The sequence below is a fragment of the Salmo salar genome, chromosome 22 (assembly GCF_965601325.2).
Source record: "Salmo salar chromosome 22, fSalSal1, whole genome shotgun sequence".
Lineage (NCBI taxonomy): Eukaryota > Metazoa > Chordata > Actinopteri > Salmoniformes > Salmonidae > Salmo > Salmo salar.
The window spans coordinates 12,981,484-12,997,419 of NC_138312.1; the positions used below are offsets into that span (position 1 = coordinate 12,981,484).

General features: G+C 42.6%; 1 protein-coding gene across 1 annotated transcript in view; it reads right to left on the reverse strand.

The window, feature by feature from the left end:
• The window catches only part of arl8b (ADP-ribosylation factor-like protein 8B), a 28,674-nt gene extending 14,808 nt beyond the window's left edge, over positions 1-13,866 (reverse strand). Inside the window, exon 1 of the mRNA NM_001140582.1 lies at positions 13,702-13,866. Coding sequence (NP_001134054.1) covers positions 13,702-13,824 — 123 coding nt within the window. The 5' untranslated portion in view covers positions 13,825-13,866. The remainder of the gene's footprint in view (positions 1-13,701) is intronic.
• Positions 13,867-15,936: the final 2,070 nt, after the last annotated feature.

Sequence of the window (15,936 nt, forward strand, 5' to 3'; positions counted from 1 at the left end):
CAACTTTTGACCCAAGTTAAACAACTTAAAGGCAACGCTACCAAATACTAATTGAGTGTATGTAAACTTCTCACCCACTGGGAACGTGATGACAGAAATAAAACCTTAAATAAATCACTCTACTATTATTCTGACATTTCACATTCTTAAAATAAAGTGGTGATCCTAACTGACCTGAGACAGGGAATTTTTACTAGGATTAAATATCAGGAATTAAGAGTTAAATCTGAGTTAAATCTATTTGGCTAAGGTGTATGTTAACTTCCGACTTCAACTGCATGTTAGAAATGTCTAAACTTAGATTTTGGTGGGCTTAATAGGTACACCTACCCTACTCGTTCTACATCCTATAAGACATACGTGGAATTATAGGCTACCTGGAAGCTTTAAGTATCAAATCCTGATCAATTTCTGATATCTTTATTGTTAGCTATGACAGTAGAAAACACTATGTTGGTGTTGAGGCAAGCATGCTGCTGAAGGGAGTCAGAGCATGGCATAGGTCATTAAGTTCATTCTGTTCTGTTGGAACTGTTCTATTGGACCTACAACTGCCTTTCACAATATTTTGATCAGCTAGCTTCTTTCGGTCTTTGATCTTGCACATCCAAATTGCTGCTATGCCAATAAGAAAGGATCACAATTTCCAAAGAATCTGGACAAAGGATCACCATTTTCTGCTTTTGAGAAATCGTAGTTGTAACTAGAGGTCGACCAAATAATCGGAAAGGCCGATTAATTAGGGCCGATTTCAAGTTTTCATAACAATCGGAAATCGTTATTTGTGGCCACCTATTTGCCAATTTAAAAAAAAAATATTATATACTGCTCCAAAAAATAAAGGGAACACTTAAACAACAATGTAACTCCAAGTCAATCACACTTCTGTGAAATCAAACTGTCCACTTAGGAAGCAACACTGATTGACAATACATTTCACATGCTGTTGTGCAAATGGAATAGACAACAGGTGGAAATTATAGGCAATTAGCAAGACACCCCCAATAAAGGAGTGGTTCTGCAGGTGGTAACCACAGACCACTACTCAGTTCCTATGCTTCCTGGCTGATGTTTAGGTCACTTTTGAATGCTGGCGGTGCTTTCACTCTAGTGGTAGCATGAGACGGAGTCTACAACCCACACAAGTGGCTCAGGTAGTGCAGCTCATCCAGGATGGCACATCAATGCGAGCTGTGGCAAGAAGGTTTGCTGTGTCTATCAGCGTAGTGTCCAGAGCATGGAGGCGCTTCCAGGAGACAGGCCAGTACATCAGGAGACGTGGAGGAGGCCGCAGGAGGACAACAACCCAGCAGCAGGATCGCTACCTCCGCCTTTGTGCAAGGAGGAGCAGGAGGAGCACTGCCAGAGCCCTGCAAAATGACCTCCAGCAGGCCACAAATGTGCATGTGTCTGCTCAAACGGTCAGAAACAGACTCCATGAGGGTGGTATGAGGGCCCGACGTCCACACGTGGGGGTTGTGCTTACAGCCCAACACCGTGCAGGACGTTTGGCATTTGCCAGAGAACACCAAGATTGGCAAATTCGCCACTGGCGCCCTGTGCTCTTCACAGATGAAAGCAGGTTCACACTGAGCACATGTGACAGACGTGACAGTCTGGAGACGCCGTGGAGAACATTCTGCTGCCTGCAACATCCTCCAGCATGACCGGTTTGGTGGTGGGTCAGTCATGGTGTGGGGTGGCATTTCTTTGGGGGGCCGCACAGCCCTCCATGTGCTCGCCAGAGGTAGCCTGACTGCCATTAGGTACCGAGATGAGATCCTCAGACCCCTTGTGAGACCATATGCTGGTGCGGTTGGCCCTGGGTTCCTCCTAATGCAAGACAATGCTAGACCTCATGTGGCTGGAGTGTGTCAGCAGTTCCTGCAAGAGGAAGGCATTGATGCTATGGACTGGCCCGCCCGTTCCCCAGGCCTGAATCCAATTGAGCACATCTGGGACATCATCTCTCGCTCCATCCACCAACGCCACGTTGCACCACAGACTGTCCAGGAGTTGGCGGATGCTTTAGTCTAGGTCTGGGAGGAGATCCCTCAGGAGACCATCCGCCACCTCATCAGGAGCATGCCCAGTCGTTGTAGGGAGGTCATACAGGCACGTGGAGGCCACACACACTACTGAGCCTCATTTTGACTTGTTTTAAGGACATTACATCAAAGTTGGATCAGCCTGTAGTGTGGTTTTCCACTTTAATTTTGAGTGTGACTCCAAATCCAGACCTCCATGGGTTGATAAATTGGATTTCCATTGATTATTTTTGTGTGATTTTGTTGTCAGCACATTAAACTATGTAAAGAAAAAAGTATTTAATAAGATTATTTCATTCATTCAGATCTAGGATGTGTTATTTTAGTGTTCCCTTTATTTATTTGAGCAGTGTATATAAATATCTTTTAACTAGGCAAGTCAGTTAAGAACACATTCTTATTTTCAATGACCTGGCCTAGGAACGGTGGGTTAACTGCCTTGTTCAGGGGCAGAACAACAGATTTTTACCTTGTCAGCTTGGGGATTCAATCTTGCAACCTTACGGCTAACTAGTCCAACGCTCTAACCACCTGCTTTACATTGCACTCCACGAGGAGCCTGCCTGTTACGCGAATGCAGTAAGAAGCCAAGGTATGTTGCTAGCTAGCATTAAACTTATCTTATAAAAACAATGTAACAGGAATATTTAGACTTATGGATGCCACCCGTTAGATAAAATACGGAACGGTTCCGTATTTCACTGAAAGAATAAACGTGATAGTTTCCGGATTCAACCATATTAATGACCTAAGGCTCGTGTTTCTGTGTGTTATGTTATAATTAAGTCTATGATTTGATAGAGCAGTCTGACTGAGCGATGGTAGGCACTGGCAGGCTCGTAAGCATTCATTCAAAACAGCACTTTCGTGCGTTTTGCCAGCAGCCCTTCGCAATGCATTGCGCTGTTTATGACTTCAAGCCTGTCAACTCCCAAGATTAGGCTGGTGTAACCGATATGAAATGGCTAGCTAGTTAGCGGGTGCGCGCTAATAGCGTTTCAAACGTCACTCGCTCTGAGACTTGGAGTAGTTGTTTCCCTTGCTCTACATGGGTAACGCTGCTTCGAGGGTGGCTGTTGTCGATGTGTTCCTGGTTTGAGCCCAGGTAGGAGCGAGGAGAGGGACGGAAGCTATACTGTTACACTGGCAATACTAAAGTGCCTATAAGAACATCCAATAGTCAAAGGTATATGAAATACAAATCGTATAGAGAGAAATAGTCCTATAATTCCTATAATAACTACAACCTAAAACTTCTTACCTGGGAATATTGAAGACTCATGTTAAAAGGAACCACCAGCTTTCCTATGTTCTCATGTTCTGAGCAAGGAACTTAAACGTTAGCTTTCTTACATGGCACATAATGCCCTTTTACTTTCTTCTCCAACACTTTGTTTTTGCATTATTTAAACCAAATTGAACGTTTCATTGTTTATTTGAGGCTAAATTGATTTTATTGATGTATTATATTAAGTTAAAATAAGTGTTCATTCAGTATTGTTTTAATTGTCATTAGTACAATTTATGTTTTTTAATAAATCGGCCGATTAATAGGTATCGGCTTTTTTGGTCCTCAAATAATCGGTATCGGCGTTGAAAAATCATAAATCGGTCGACCTCTAGTTGTTACACTAGTGATTGCGTAAGAAATCCTGTCCTGCTTGTTTTACCAACATCTGGTGAAAAGACGGCTTTGAGTCAAAGGGAGCAAAGACAACAACACTGTGGCAGTAGGGGGAGCCCTCCAACTCGGGACCATATCCTTGCTTCCTGAACCCAATTATGCCTGTCCATGGGTCAGGAGTCAGGACTAATTATGTATATTTGACTGCAGAAAGTATTATACCCCTTGACTTATTCCTCATTTGTTGTTACAGCCTGAATTCAAAATGGATTAAATAGAAATCAGAAATCTCATTTACGCAGCACCTTTAGCTGCGATTACAGCTTTGAGTCATTTTAGGCATGTATCAGCTTTGCTCATCTGGATTTGGGGATTTTCTCCCATTCTTCCTTGTAGATTTTCTCAAGCTCTGTTTAAGTTAGATGGGGAGTGGTGGTTTACTCTGTATGCTACTTGAGTCTTCTTTCTACCTCCGCCTGCTGCAGGCCACTTCCCACACCAAGCCCTGCACCGTCAATCAAGGAGAGAGCAGTTGGTGAAAACTATGCTGGCTTTCCACAAACGTTCTACAATTACACTATTAGATTGTGTATCTTACTCTGCAAACTACTGTCCGCTAGTTTGTCTTTTCTTAGCAAGTTGTGACTAAATTAAATCTTGTTAGCTGCTAATGCTAATCGCTAGTTAATACATTAAGCAAGCTAGCTAGACAGCTAAGAGTCAGAGCACAAGTAGATAGCTAATACAGCCTGGTACCCCTAGATAAGAATATTGTTTGTGTAACGTTATCTTAGAGAGGAATAGGTATAACATGAAAGTTGTTAGCTACATGAGGTAATAAAACATGGAATGTAACACTAATTAGGGTCACCTGGAAACATTGACCAACACTATGGTTCCTACCTTGTCAATAATTCCTTCCTGGCTTATTCATTATCATGTCAAACAACAACGCATTCAAGGTGACACCCACTATATTCCAACTATAGAACTAAAATAATAAGAATAATAATAATTATTATTATTATTATTATATTCCCATGATTCCAACAGTTTTGCCCATATCACGCAGCCCTGCGTGGCACAAGTGTGGAAATAACTAAAGTGCAGGAAATGCAGAAATGTACAAAAATGCCGATTACATTTTTATTTTTTTTTAAGTTGGATTGAACAGTATATAAATCAGAATGGAGAAAGCCCAATTGAAATCGTGTATAATTTGTGTTGTCACCCTAGGTTCATGAACTACTCATAAAGCATATTTAAAACTTGTATTAATCAAAAACGTAAAATACCTTAATTATTTTAAAACATTATGATATTATATTTTGGCCATAACGCCCAGCCCTACTTTCACATTGTTGTTCTGAAGCCATTCCAGCATTGCTTTGGCTGTATGCTTGGGGTCATTGTCCTGTTGGAATGGAAATCTTCGCCCCCAGTTGAAGGTCGTTTGCAGTCGGAAGCAGGTTCTCATCAAGGGTTTGCCTGTATTTGGCTCCATTCATGGTTCCCTCTATCCTTACCAGTCTCCAAGTCCCTGCTACTGAAAAGCATCCCCATAGCATGATGCTGCCACCACCATGCTTCACGGTGGAGATGGTGTTAGAAAGGTGATGAGCTGTGCTTGTTTTTTTCTCCAGACATGGCACTTCGCATTATCTCATCAGACCACAGAATATTTTGCCTTATGCTCGGAGTCTTTCATGTGGTTTTTTGCAAATTCCAGGCGTTCTCAGGAGTGGCTTCCATCTGGCTACTCTCCCATAAAGCCCAGATTGGTGAAGTGCTGTAGAAACTGTTGTCCTTCTGGTAGGTTCTCCCATCTCAGCCAAGGAACTCTGTAGTCATTGGGTTCTTGGTCACCTCCCTGACCAAGATCCTTCTTGCCCGGTTGCTCAGTTTGTTGGGACGGCCAGCTCTAGGCAGTTCCATATTTTTTCAATGTCCCAATGATGGAGACCACTGTGCTCTCAGACACTTAACAGTCTAGAAAAAAAATTACACATCCCCAGATATGGCTCATCACAATTTTTCCTTGGACTTCATGGTATAGTTTCTGATCTGACACTGTCAACTTTGGGACCTTATATAGACAGGTGTGTTTCTTTATAAAAGCATGTCTAACCAATTGAATTGGCCACAGATGGTCTAGGATTACATTTCAAGATGGCGTAGCAGTCAGACGTCTTTGTCCTGTCGTGTCCCTTGTATATATCTTTTAACATATTTTTCTTCGCATATCTTTTTAAAATATTTTCCTAAACCTCAACTTCTAAATACTCTCCTGCAACCCGCCTCACCCAATGTGGCGTGGATCTGTTTTTTTCCCTAAAGTATTTCTATTTACTTCGGATCTGGAATCCCTCAACTGAAGCTAGCCAGCTAACTACCTACCAGCTATCAGTCAGCAAACCATAGCTAGCAGTCATCAGCTAACCTTTAGCTCGGAAAGCTCTCGCCAGTTCAAACAACGTGACTCAAACCAGAGCATAACGGACCTATTATTATTTTATATATTTTTTCCCCCATATCCCTGGATTCCTACAGCAAACTCTGAACATTTTCATCTGGATCTTCGCAACTAGCTAACCGCAATGCCGGGTGACTACTCCGAGCTAGCGTTTCCATCCCGGAGCAAGCACCAATTAGCCTGAAGCTAGCTCGGCCAGGGCTCCTGTGCTACCACCAAAGCCCACTCCTGGGTTTCAATATCCGGACCCCTTCTACTGCCGGTACGGGGCACGGAACCCCGCCGATCCTCTACGACTGGAATACCGACATATTCTGCCCGAGGATTCCAACAGGCCCCTCAGGCGCGACGACCGCTGAAGGCCCATTCTGCTAACCGGCCTGCTAGCTATCTAGAGCTACTTGGAACCCTACTAATTCCACGACTGGTCTATCGACGTCACTGCACGAAGAGGCAAAAACAGACTTACCCCCATCGTGACGTCCCCCAAAGGCTAACTTGCTAGCCCCAGTCTGCTAACTGCTAGCTTGCCTGCTCCGGTCGGCTAACTGCTAGCTTGCCAGCCCCGGTCTGCTAATTGCTAGCTTGTTTAACCCCGGCCTACTAACTGTTAGCATTGGCCTGCTAACTGTCTGAATCGCCGTGTCCCCAGTCAGCCCAACCAATCACTAGACCCATATGTTCACTTGGCTACGCATGCCTCCCTCCAATATCAATATGCCTCGTCCATTACTGTCCTGGTTAGTGATTACAGTCTTATTTCACTGTAGAGCCTCTAGCCCTGCTCAATATGCCTTAACCAACCATGTTGTTCCACCTCCTACATATGCGATGACATCACCTGGTTTAAACGTCTCTAGAGACTATATCTCTCTCATCATTACTCAATGCCTAGGTTTACCTCCAATGTACTCACATCCTACCTTACCTTTGTCTGTACACTATGCCTTGAATCTATGCTATCGTGCCCAGAAACCTGCTCCTTTTACTCTCTGCTCCAAACGTGCTAGACGACCAGTTGGTATAGCCTTTGGTGATGTGGAGGTTAAGTGCCTAGCTCCACTCCCACTCCCCAGGTGCTCTCATTTGTTGACTTCTGTAACCGTAAAAGCCTTGGTTTCATGCATGTTAACATTAGAAGCCTCCTCCCTAAGTTTGTTTTACTCACTGCTTTAGCACACTCTGCCAACCCGGATGTCTTAGCCGTGTCTGAATCCTGGCTTAGGAAAACCACCAAAAACCCTGAAATCTCCATCGCTAACTATAACATTTTCCGCCAAGATAGAACTGCCAAAGGGGGCGGTGTTGCAATCTACTGCAAAGACAGCCTGCAGAGTTCTGTATTACTATCCAAGTCTGTACCCAAACAACTCGAGCTTCTACTTCTAAATATTCACCTTTCCAGAAACAAGTCTCTCACTGTTGCCGCTTGCTATAGACCTCCCTCTGCCCCCAGCTGTACCCTAGATACCATATGTGAATTGATTGCCCCCCATCTATCTTCTGAGCTCGTGCTACTAGGTGACCTAAACTGGGACATGCTTAACACCCCGGCCATCCTACAATCTAAGCTTAATGCCCTCAATCTCACACAAATTTTCAAGGAACCTACCAGGTACAACCCCAAATCCGTAAACACGGGCACCCTCATAGATGTCATCCTAACTAATTCGCCCCACCTCTGCTGTTTTCAATCAAGATCTCAGCAATCACTGCCTCATTGCCTGCATCCGTAATGGGTCTGCAACCAAACGACCACCCCTCATCACTGTCAAACGCTCCCTAAAACACTTCTGCGAGCAGGCCTTTCTAATCAACCTGGCCGGGGTATCCTGGAGTGACATTGACCTCATCCCGTCAGTAGATGATGCCTGGCTATTCTTTAAAAGTGCCTTCCCCACCATCTTAAATAAGCATGCCCCACTCAAAAAAATTTGAACTAGGAATAGATAAAGTCCTTGGTTCACTCCAGACCTCTCTGCCCTTGACCAGCACAAAAACATCCTGTGGCGTTTTGCATTAGCATCGAATAGCCCCCGTGATATGCAACTTTTCAGGGAAGTTAGGAACAAATATACACAGGCAGTTAGAAGAGCTAAGGTTAGCTTTTTCAGCAGAAATTTGCATCCTGTAGTACTAACTCAAAATAGTTCTGGGACACTGTAAAGTCCATGGAGAATAAGAGCACCTCCTCCCAGCTGCCCACTGCTCTGAGGCTAGGAAACACTGTTACCACTGATAAATCCACTAGAATTGAGAATTTCAATACGCATTTCTCTATGGCTGGCCATGCTTTCTACCTGGCTATCCCTACCCCGGTCAACTGCCCGGCACCCTCCACAGCAACCCGCCAAAGCCCCCACCATTTCTCCTTCACCCAAATCCAGATAGCTGATGTTCTGAAAGAGCTGCAAAATCTGGACCCATACAAATCAGCCGGGCTAGACAATCTGGACCCTCTCTTTCTAAAATGATTTGCCGAAATTGTTGCAACCCCTATTACTGGCCTTTTCAACCTCTCTTTCGTATCGTCTGAGATTCCCAAAGATTGAAAAACTGCCACGGTCATCCCCCTCTTCAAAGGGGGTGACACTCTAGACCCAAACTGCTACAGACCTATATCTATCCTACCCTGTCTAAGGTCTTCGAAAGCCAAGTTAAACAGATTACCGACCATTTCGAAACCCACCGTACCTTCTCCGCTACGCAATCTGGTTTCAGAGCTGGTCATGGGTGCACCTCAGCCACGCTCAAGGTTCTAAACGACATCATAACCGCCATCGACAAGAGACATTACTGTGCAGCCGTATTCATCGACCTGGCCAAGGCTTTCGACTCTGTCAATCACCACATTCTTATTGGCAGACTCAACAGCCTTGGTTTCTCAAATGATTGCCTCGCCTGGTTTACCAACTACTTCTCTGATAGACTTCAGTGTGTCAAATCGGAGGGCCTGTTGTCCGGACCTCTGGCAGACTCTATGGGTGTGCCACAGGGTTCAATTCTCGGGCAGACTCTTCTCAGTATACATCAATGATGTTGCTCTTGCTGCTGGTGATTCTCTGATCCACCTCTACGCAGATGACACCATTCTGTATACTTCGGGCCCATCTTTGGACACTGTGTTAACTAACCTCCAGACGAGCTTCAATGCCATACAACTCTCCTTCCGTGGCCTCCAACTGCTCTTAAACGCAGGTAAAACTAAATGCATGCTATTCAATCGATCACTGCCCGCACCTGCTCGCCCGTCCAGCATCACTACTCTGGACGGCTCTGACTTAGAATACGTGGACAACTACAAATACCTGGGTGTCTGGTTAGACTGTAAACTCTCCTTCCTGACTCACATTAAGCATATCCGATCCAAAATTAAATCTAGAATCGGCTTCCTATATCGCAACAAAGCATCCTTCACTCATGCTGCCAAACACACCCTCGTAAAACTGACCATCCTACCGATCCTCGACTTCGGTGATGTCATCTATAAAATAGCCTCCAACACTCTACTCAACAAACTGGATGCAAACTGGATGCAGTCTATCACAGTGCCATCCTTTTTGTCACCAAAGCCCCATACACTACCCATCATTGCGACCTGTACGCTCTCGTTGGTTGGCCCTCACTTCATACTCGTCGCCAAACCCACTGGCTACAGGTTATCTACAAGTCTCTGCTAGGTAAAGCCCCGCCTTATCTCAGCTCACTGGTCACCATAGCAGCACCCACTCGTAGCATGCGCTCCAGCAGGTATATCTCACTGGTCACCCCCAAAGCCAATTCCCCCTTTGGCCGCCTTTCCTTCCAGTTCTCTGCTGCCAATGACTGGAACGAACTGCAAAAATCTCTGAAGCTGGAGAGTCATATCTCCCTCACTAGCTTTAAATCACCAGCTGTCAGAGCAGCTGTCAGATCACTGCACCTGTATACAGCCCATCTGTAAACAGCCCATCTATCTACCTACCTCATCCCCTTACTGTATTTATTTATCTTGCTCCTTTGCACCCCAGTATCTCTACTTGCACATTAATCTTCTGCACATCTACCATTCCAGTGTTTAATTGCTATATTGTAATTACTTCACCACCATGGCCTATTTATTGCCTTAACTTACCTCATTTGCACTCACTGTATATAAACTTTTTGTTTTCTTTTGTTCTACTGTATTATTGACTGTATGTTTTGTTTATTCCATGTGTAACTCTGTTGTTGTATGTGTCGAATTGCTACGCTTTATCTTGGCTAGGTCGCAGTTGCAAATGAGAACTTGTTCTCAACTAGCCTACCTGGTTAAATAAAGGTGAAATATATATATTTTTTTGAATGGTCTCCAATCAAGTTGTAGTGAAATCAAGGATGATCAAAGGAAATTGGATACAACTTAGCTCAATTTGGAGTGTCGTAGCAAAGCGCTGTAAATACTTAAGTAAATGAGATTTCTGTAACTCATTTAATACATTTGCAAAAATGTAAAAAACAAAAAAATGTTTTCACTGTCATTATGCGGTATTGTGTGTAGCAGGGTTTCCGTTATTAAAATGTGGTGCCAGACATTTTAATTTACCGGACATTTGAGAAATTGACCGTACCCATATGCATTGGGTGTGTAACCTGATGAGTGTGTCCACCCACAGTGCTCAAAATGACAAAAATCACATTTAGATGATGGTGATTAATCTTAACAGAACATGTAAGTCGAGAATGCAATGACTTGTGTCCTTAACGTGCACTTTGAAGATGTTAGAATAACTGTCCACATTTACTTTCCCTCAGCCAATAAGACAAGTAACAAACAGCGAAATCACTAGCGTATGCATAGACTGAGCGTGAGTTTCAAGTTTGGGGAAGCAAATGTTCACCATAAAAATTCACCTTTATAATAAAGCATTCCATCCATCATCGCATTTGCAGACGTATGTAAGATAGCCCACTACTCATAATTTAGGCTAATAATATAAAACTCAAATCACTGGTGGCAAAAAAAGACTTCAATGCATGGCTGAGCATGTATAGTGCTGGAAATTTCCCCAAAACAAACTTTTAAGTGGCACTAACCCAACATCAGGGCATACAATTTCCTTTTTGGTCCACCAGCCCGTGGCAGGAATATTAAAACATCTACCAATCACTCAGATTTTTTTAGCAGGCAAAATATTTTTGTTCTGCTACAATTACATCAACACACAAAAAAACTGATCAGCATGATTTGTAATGTTTCTGCCTGTGAGATTGAGTATGACTAGTAGAAGCGTTGTCTTCTCTTCCATATCAGTTGAAACTCAAACATAGAAAAACAACCTTGTGTAGATCTCAGAGGCAAGAGAAGATGCTGCTTTTGCAACAGCTAATGGTGATCCTAATAAAACACACAAAAAAAAAAGTCTAGCTTGTGAACAAAATGTAAATTTCAAGAAATACAAGGACCAAGTCTCACTTCAGTAGACTTTCGTATCAAGTAAATTAGACCAACTTTTATACCTGTGCGTGGCGCTTCTAAAAATGAATCTTTCACTTAGCTCTTCAGACGCACAGACCCCAGCCAGGCAGTGTTGCAGCGCAGAGTGGAATAGGCTATATAGGACTCGTAGTTCTTTGACTTTGTGGGATTCATTTACAACAAAGCGGCAGAAATACTTTGAAAACAGCTACTGCAGCATTTATTTTACTATAAAATGTGATCATACTTGACTTTTTATTGACAAATGCAAGTGAAATGCTCACATTTGGCAGGTGTTCAATTTAATCAATCATATTTTCGACTTTTTTTGTGGCAAAAAACAGCTAATGGAAACTCTGGTGTGTAGATGGGTGAGAGAAAATATATATTTTGTATTCAGGCTGTAACAAAATGTGAAATAAGTCAAGGGGTATTTATACTTTCTGAAGGCACTGTAGAAAATCCTGGATTGCTGATGCTACGTATTGGCCAATTCAAGGCGTCGAAGCCACCGGTCCTGATATTGGCAACTCCTCAGAAGGAGCAGTCTTCCCTCCATAGGAATGAATGGAATTCTACAGTATTTCAATAAAATGTTTCAAGGACAAAATTTGAGTATTTTAGTATTTGTTTGTTGTAGTGGGGACAGTAAGAGTAGTATTAAAAATACTTTAAAAAGGTAGACTCGGTGATATGACATACAGTACCAGTCAAATGTTGGGACAGATACTCATTCAAATTTTCCACATTGACTGACCTTCAAGTCTTAAAGTAATCATGGACTGTTGTTTCTCTTTGCTTATTCGAGCTGTTCTTGCCATAATATGGACTTGGTCTTTTACCAAATAGGGCTATCTTCTGTATACCACCTCTACCTTGTTAAGAAGGAAAGAAATTCCACAAATAAAATCATTTCTAACAAGGCACACCTGTTAATTGAAATGCATTCCAGGTGACTACCTCATGAAGCTGGTTGAGAGAATGCCAAGAGTGGGAAAAGCTGTCATCAAGGCAAAGGGTGGCTAGTTAGAAGATTTTTTTTGGTTACTACATGATTCCATATGTGTTATTTCATAGTTTTGATGTCTTCACTATTATTATACAATGTAGAAAATACAAAAAAATTAAGAAAAACCCTGGAATGGGTAGGTGTGTCCTAACTTATGACTGGAACTATAGATGCAGAAAGTAAACAGAATTGTGGGTCAATTTCTAAAACTACTAAGAGCGTTGAAGGGCTCAACTTCTCCCCTGTTTTGGTCGGATACAGCCTCAGAGGCGTGTGACAGCAAACCAATAGACAGAGCCGTGTGGTCTGCACAATGTTCAATGTAGCCGAGTTTCTTAACTCCACGATGTACATCACACATCAATTGGAAATCCACCTCTGTTCAATGATGCCACCACTATAACGTCATCTGAAATCTACTGTAGTTCAAAACAACTGGGAACTCGGAGACCTCCGACTTCTGAACGTTCAAACAAACTGGGAACTCGGGAAAAAAATCTATTTGAACTGTCATCCAACTTGGAATTCCAACTTGGGAACGCGGGCCGCTTTCTAGAGCTCCGACTTTCCACCAGGAATATTACTGACGTCATGATTTGACTTCCTATTTTCCGAGTTCCCAGTTGTTTTGAACGCGGCATAACACTTGACAGTCTGTGATAACCAACAATTGGGCCTACTCTCTGGGAAGATAAGGGCTAGACAGCTAACTAGCTAGCCAAGTTGTAAACATGAAAGTTGACAGCTAACGTGGCTAGCTAGTTAATCCAAATGTTCTAGAAAGAAACCTAGTCTAGGGAGAAAAATATGATCTGTACTGTAGCCAAATTCCAATAAAGTGGTTAGCTAGTTAACGTAGTCCTCTGCTTCTAATCGCCATCAAACCACACAAATATAAACATGCATATCGTTAGCTAACTAGCTAGTTACCGGCTATAGCTAGCTAACCTTACAAACTAGTACAGTACTTTTAAGGTATGCTAATTAGCTATGATTAATTGTACGTTAACTGTGACTAGCTGGCTAACTTTGCAATACTAGCCAAGTCGATGTTGCATATCGCTAGCTAGTGCTAACATTAGCTAGGACAGCAGCACAATAAAAACTTACAGCTATCACATTAACAAATGTCGTTTTCCCCGAGTATTGAAGTCCAACCAGGGTTAACTCCATCTCCTCTTTCCAAAAGAGGGACTTAAACCAGTCCAAAAGCCGGTTTATAAGTGTCAGCATCTTGAATGTGATATTCCCACTCAACTTCGGCAGAAAGCTGGCAGTGGGAGGATTCGATTATGCTGAGCCGTGGGGCACCGGACGTAAGCGGGGAGGGAAGCGCGCTCTTCTCATTTTGTCAACAAGGCAGCATAGTGCGCTGTACAGAAACATACAGCTCTTTTCCAGAAAGTAAATGTTAGAATGTTATATTTTTCATTGAGAAGGCAGATACAGCGTTTTTATCAAAAGCAATCACTTTTCGTGGGAAAACACAGAATTCTACTAATTACTTATTATATGGTATATTGGCGATGACACAATGTAATGGAAACATGATTCTCAAAAAAAAAAAAAACATTTTTGAAAATAAATCAAACAACTTTTCTGTTAAAAATAAATATAACAGATCTGATCGCTACACAGGCTCAAGGGGAACCTGAGAGGGCAGGTCTTCCGGCGCCTGCACGTCTTTCAATGTGAAATCCTTGAGTCCCAGCCACAATAATCTCTAGTTTCTTTCAGACTTGTGCTGTACAGTTTATAACTGTGGAAATGAATGCAACAAAATCCACCATTTTAACATACAGGGTATCTTTTGTCTGGCAGCAAACATTTACTACAGACTCGTGTTTCCAGTACCATCTCTTCATGACCATCACTTGTTTTCTCAATTCTATTAATCACCTCCACATAGGAGATTCAATTGACCACTAACTTTTGCCACCTCAATTTCCTTCACAGGGCACTCCAGGAACTCAGGATCATGATCCCCACCACAATTGCAACACTGTCGTCCTTCTACACACCTTTCTTCAGTATACTCTGTTCGACTCACACACTTGAAACATGGCCAAATCCTTTACAATTCTTACTCTGCTTTGGTTTTGGGACGAAAGCTTTTACGGCGTATCTTACATAACCAAGCTTCACATGCAGGTATTCAACCTGAAAATCCGTCGTCACCCCTGAGATGACGCCTTTGATGGGTGCTCTACTCCGAAATTAAAAACACAACATTTTTGTTGTCCGGATTCTTTGAGGCCCACTACAATCTTCCTCTGCTCTTCAGAAATACAACGAATCAAAATAAGACCACTCCTGATCGAACTCAGCATCCACTTCCCTACTACACATGCTAAATAGTCTTGAGCGCGGGAGGCAGCCCAGTTGCAAATAAAATGTAATCAACTTTCAGCCGATGCAAAACACGCTTGAGATTAATCGAGATTAATCAAACGCCCTCAGTGTTGGCGCCAACGATGGGAATGAATTGACCACCGAGAGCCTTTGAAGCCACCGGTCGGCCATATTTGCAATGCCTACTAGGAGCAGTCCTCCATAGGAATGAATGGAATTCTACAGTATTCAATTAAATGTTTCAAAGCCAAAAACAAATACATGTATTTAAGAGTTTTGTTATAGTTGGGACAGTAGCATTATTAATTAGTATTTAATTTTTTAATGTGTATGTTTAGCTCACATAATATAATTTAAAAGTATGCATTAAGGTGTCTAATAGAATACATGTGGCAAAAACGAGTGAAGACATTAATAAATGCATTTCTACAGCTTTCAAAATATATTTTTTACGCTGGTGAAGGAGTGCCAAGATGGAGGCACAGTTGCTTCAACACAGCACCCCTATAAGTCATCTAGTGTATAGATAAATCATTGGTTGTGGCGTGTACCACTGGTTTGCACAAGTATGCACTGTCATATGACTTGCAACTGCTAACGACCAATTAGCTTTGTATTCATGTGTTGCATATTGCTGCATTTCGCAGGTCAGAGTGCGGATTAGACATTTTGGTCACCCCAAAAAATGTACATAAAAGGGGAATGAGAAAATCTTTAATTACACCAACATCTAAACCTGCACCTGTACACTATCCCAAAACCCACCACCCCATCCCACACTTAACGATCGTACACCAGGACTTCTGGGAGGATGGAACCCCTTCTCTCTAAACTTCCTGCAGATCTTCTGCACTAAAATCTCTCACCCAAATATTTAAGTCCTGCTGCAACTACCACATCTAATCACATTCTGTGATTTCCCGCTCAATCAGTGCCGTGCAGTTGATCACCATGGCTATAAATGCAAGAAATCCAACCTTACTAAACCTTGTC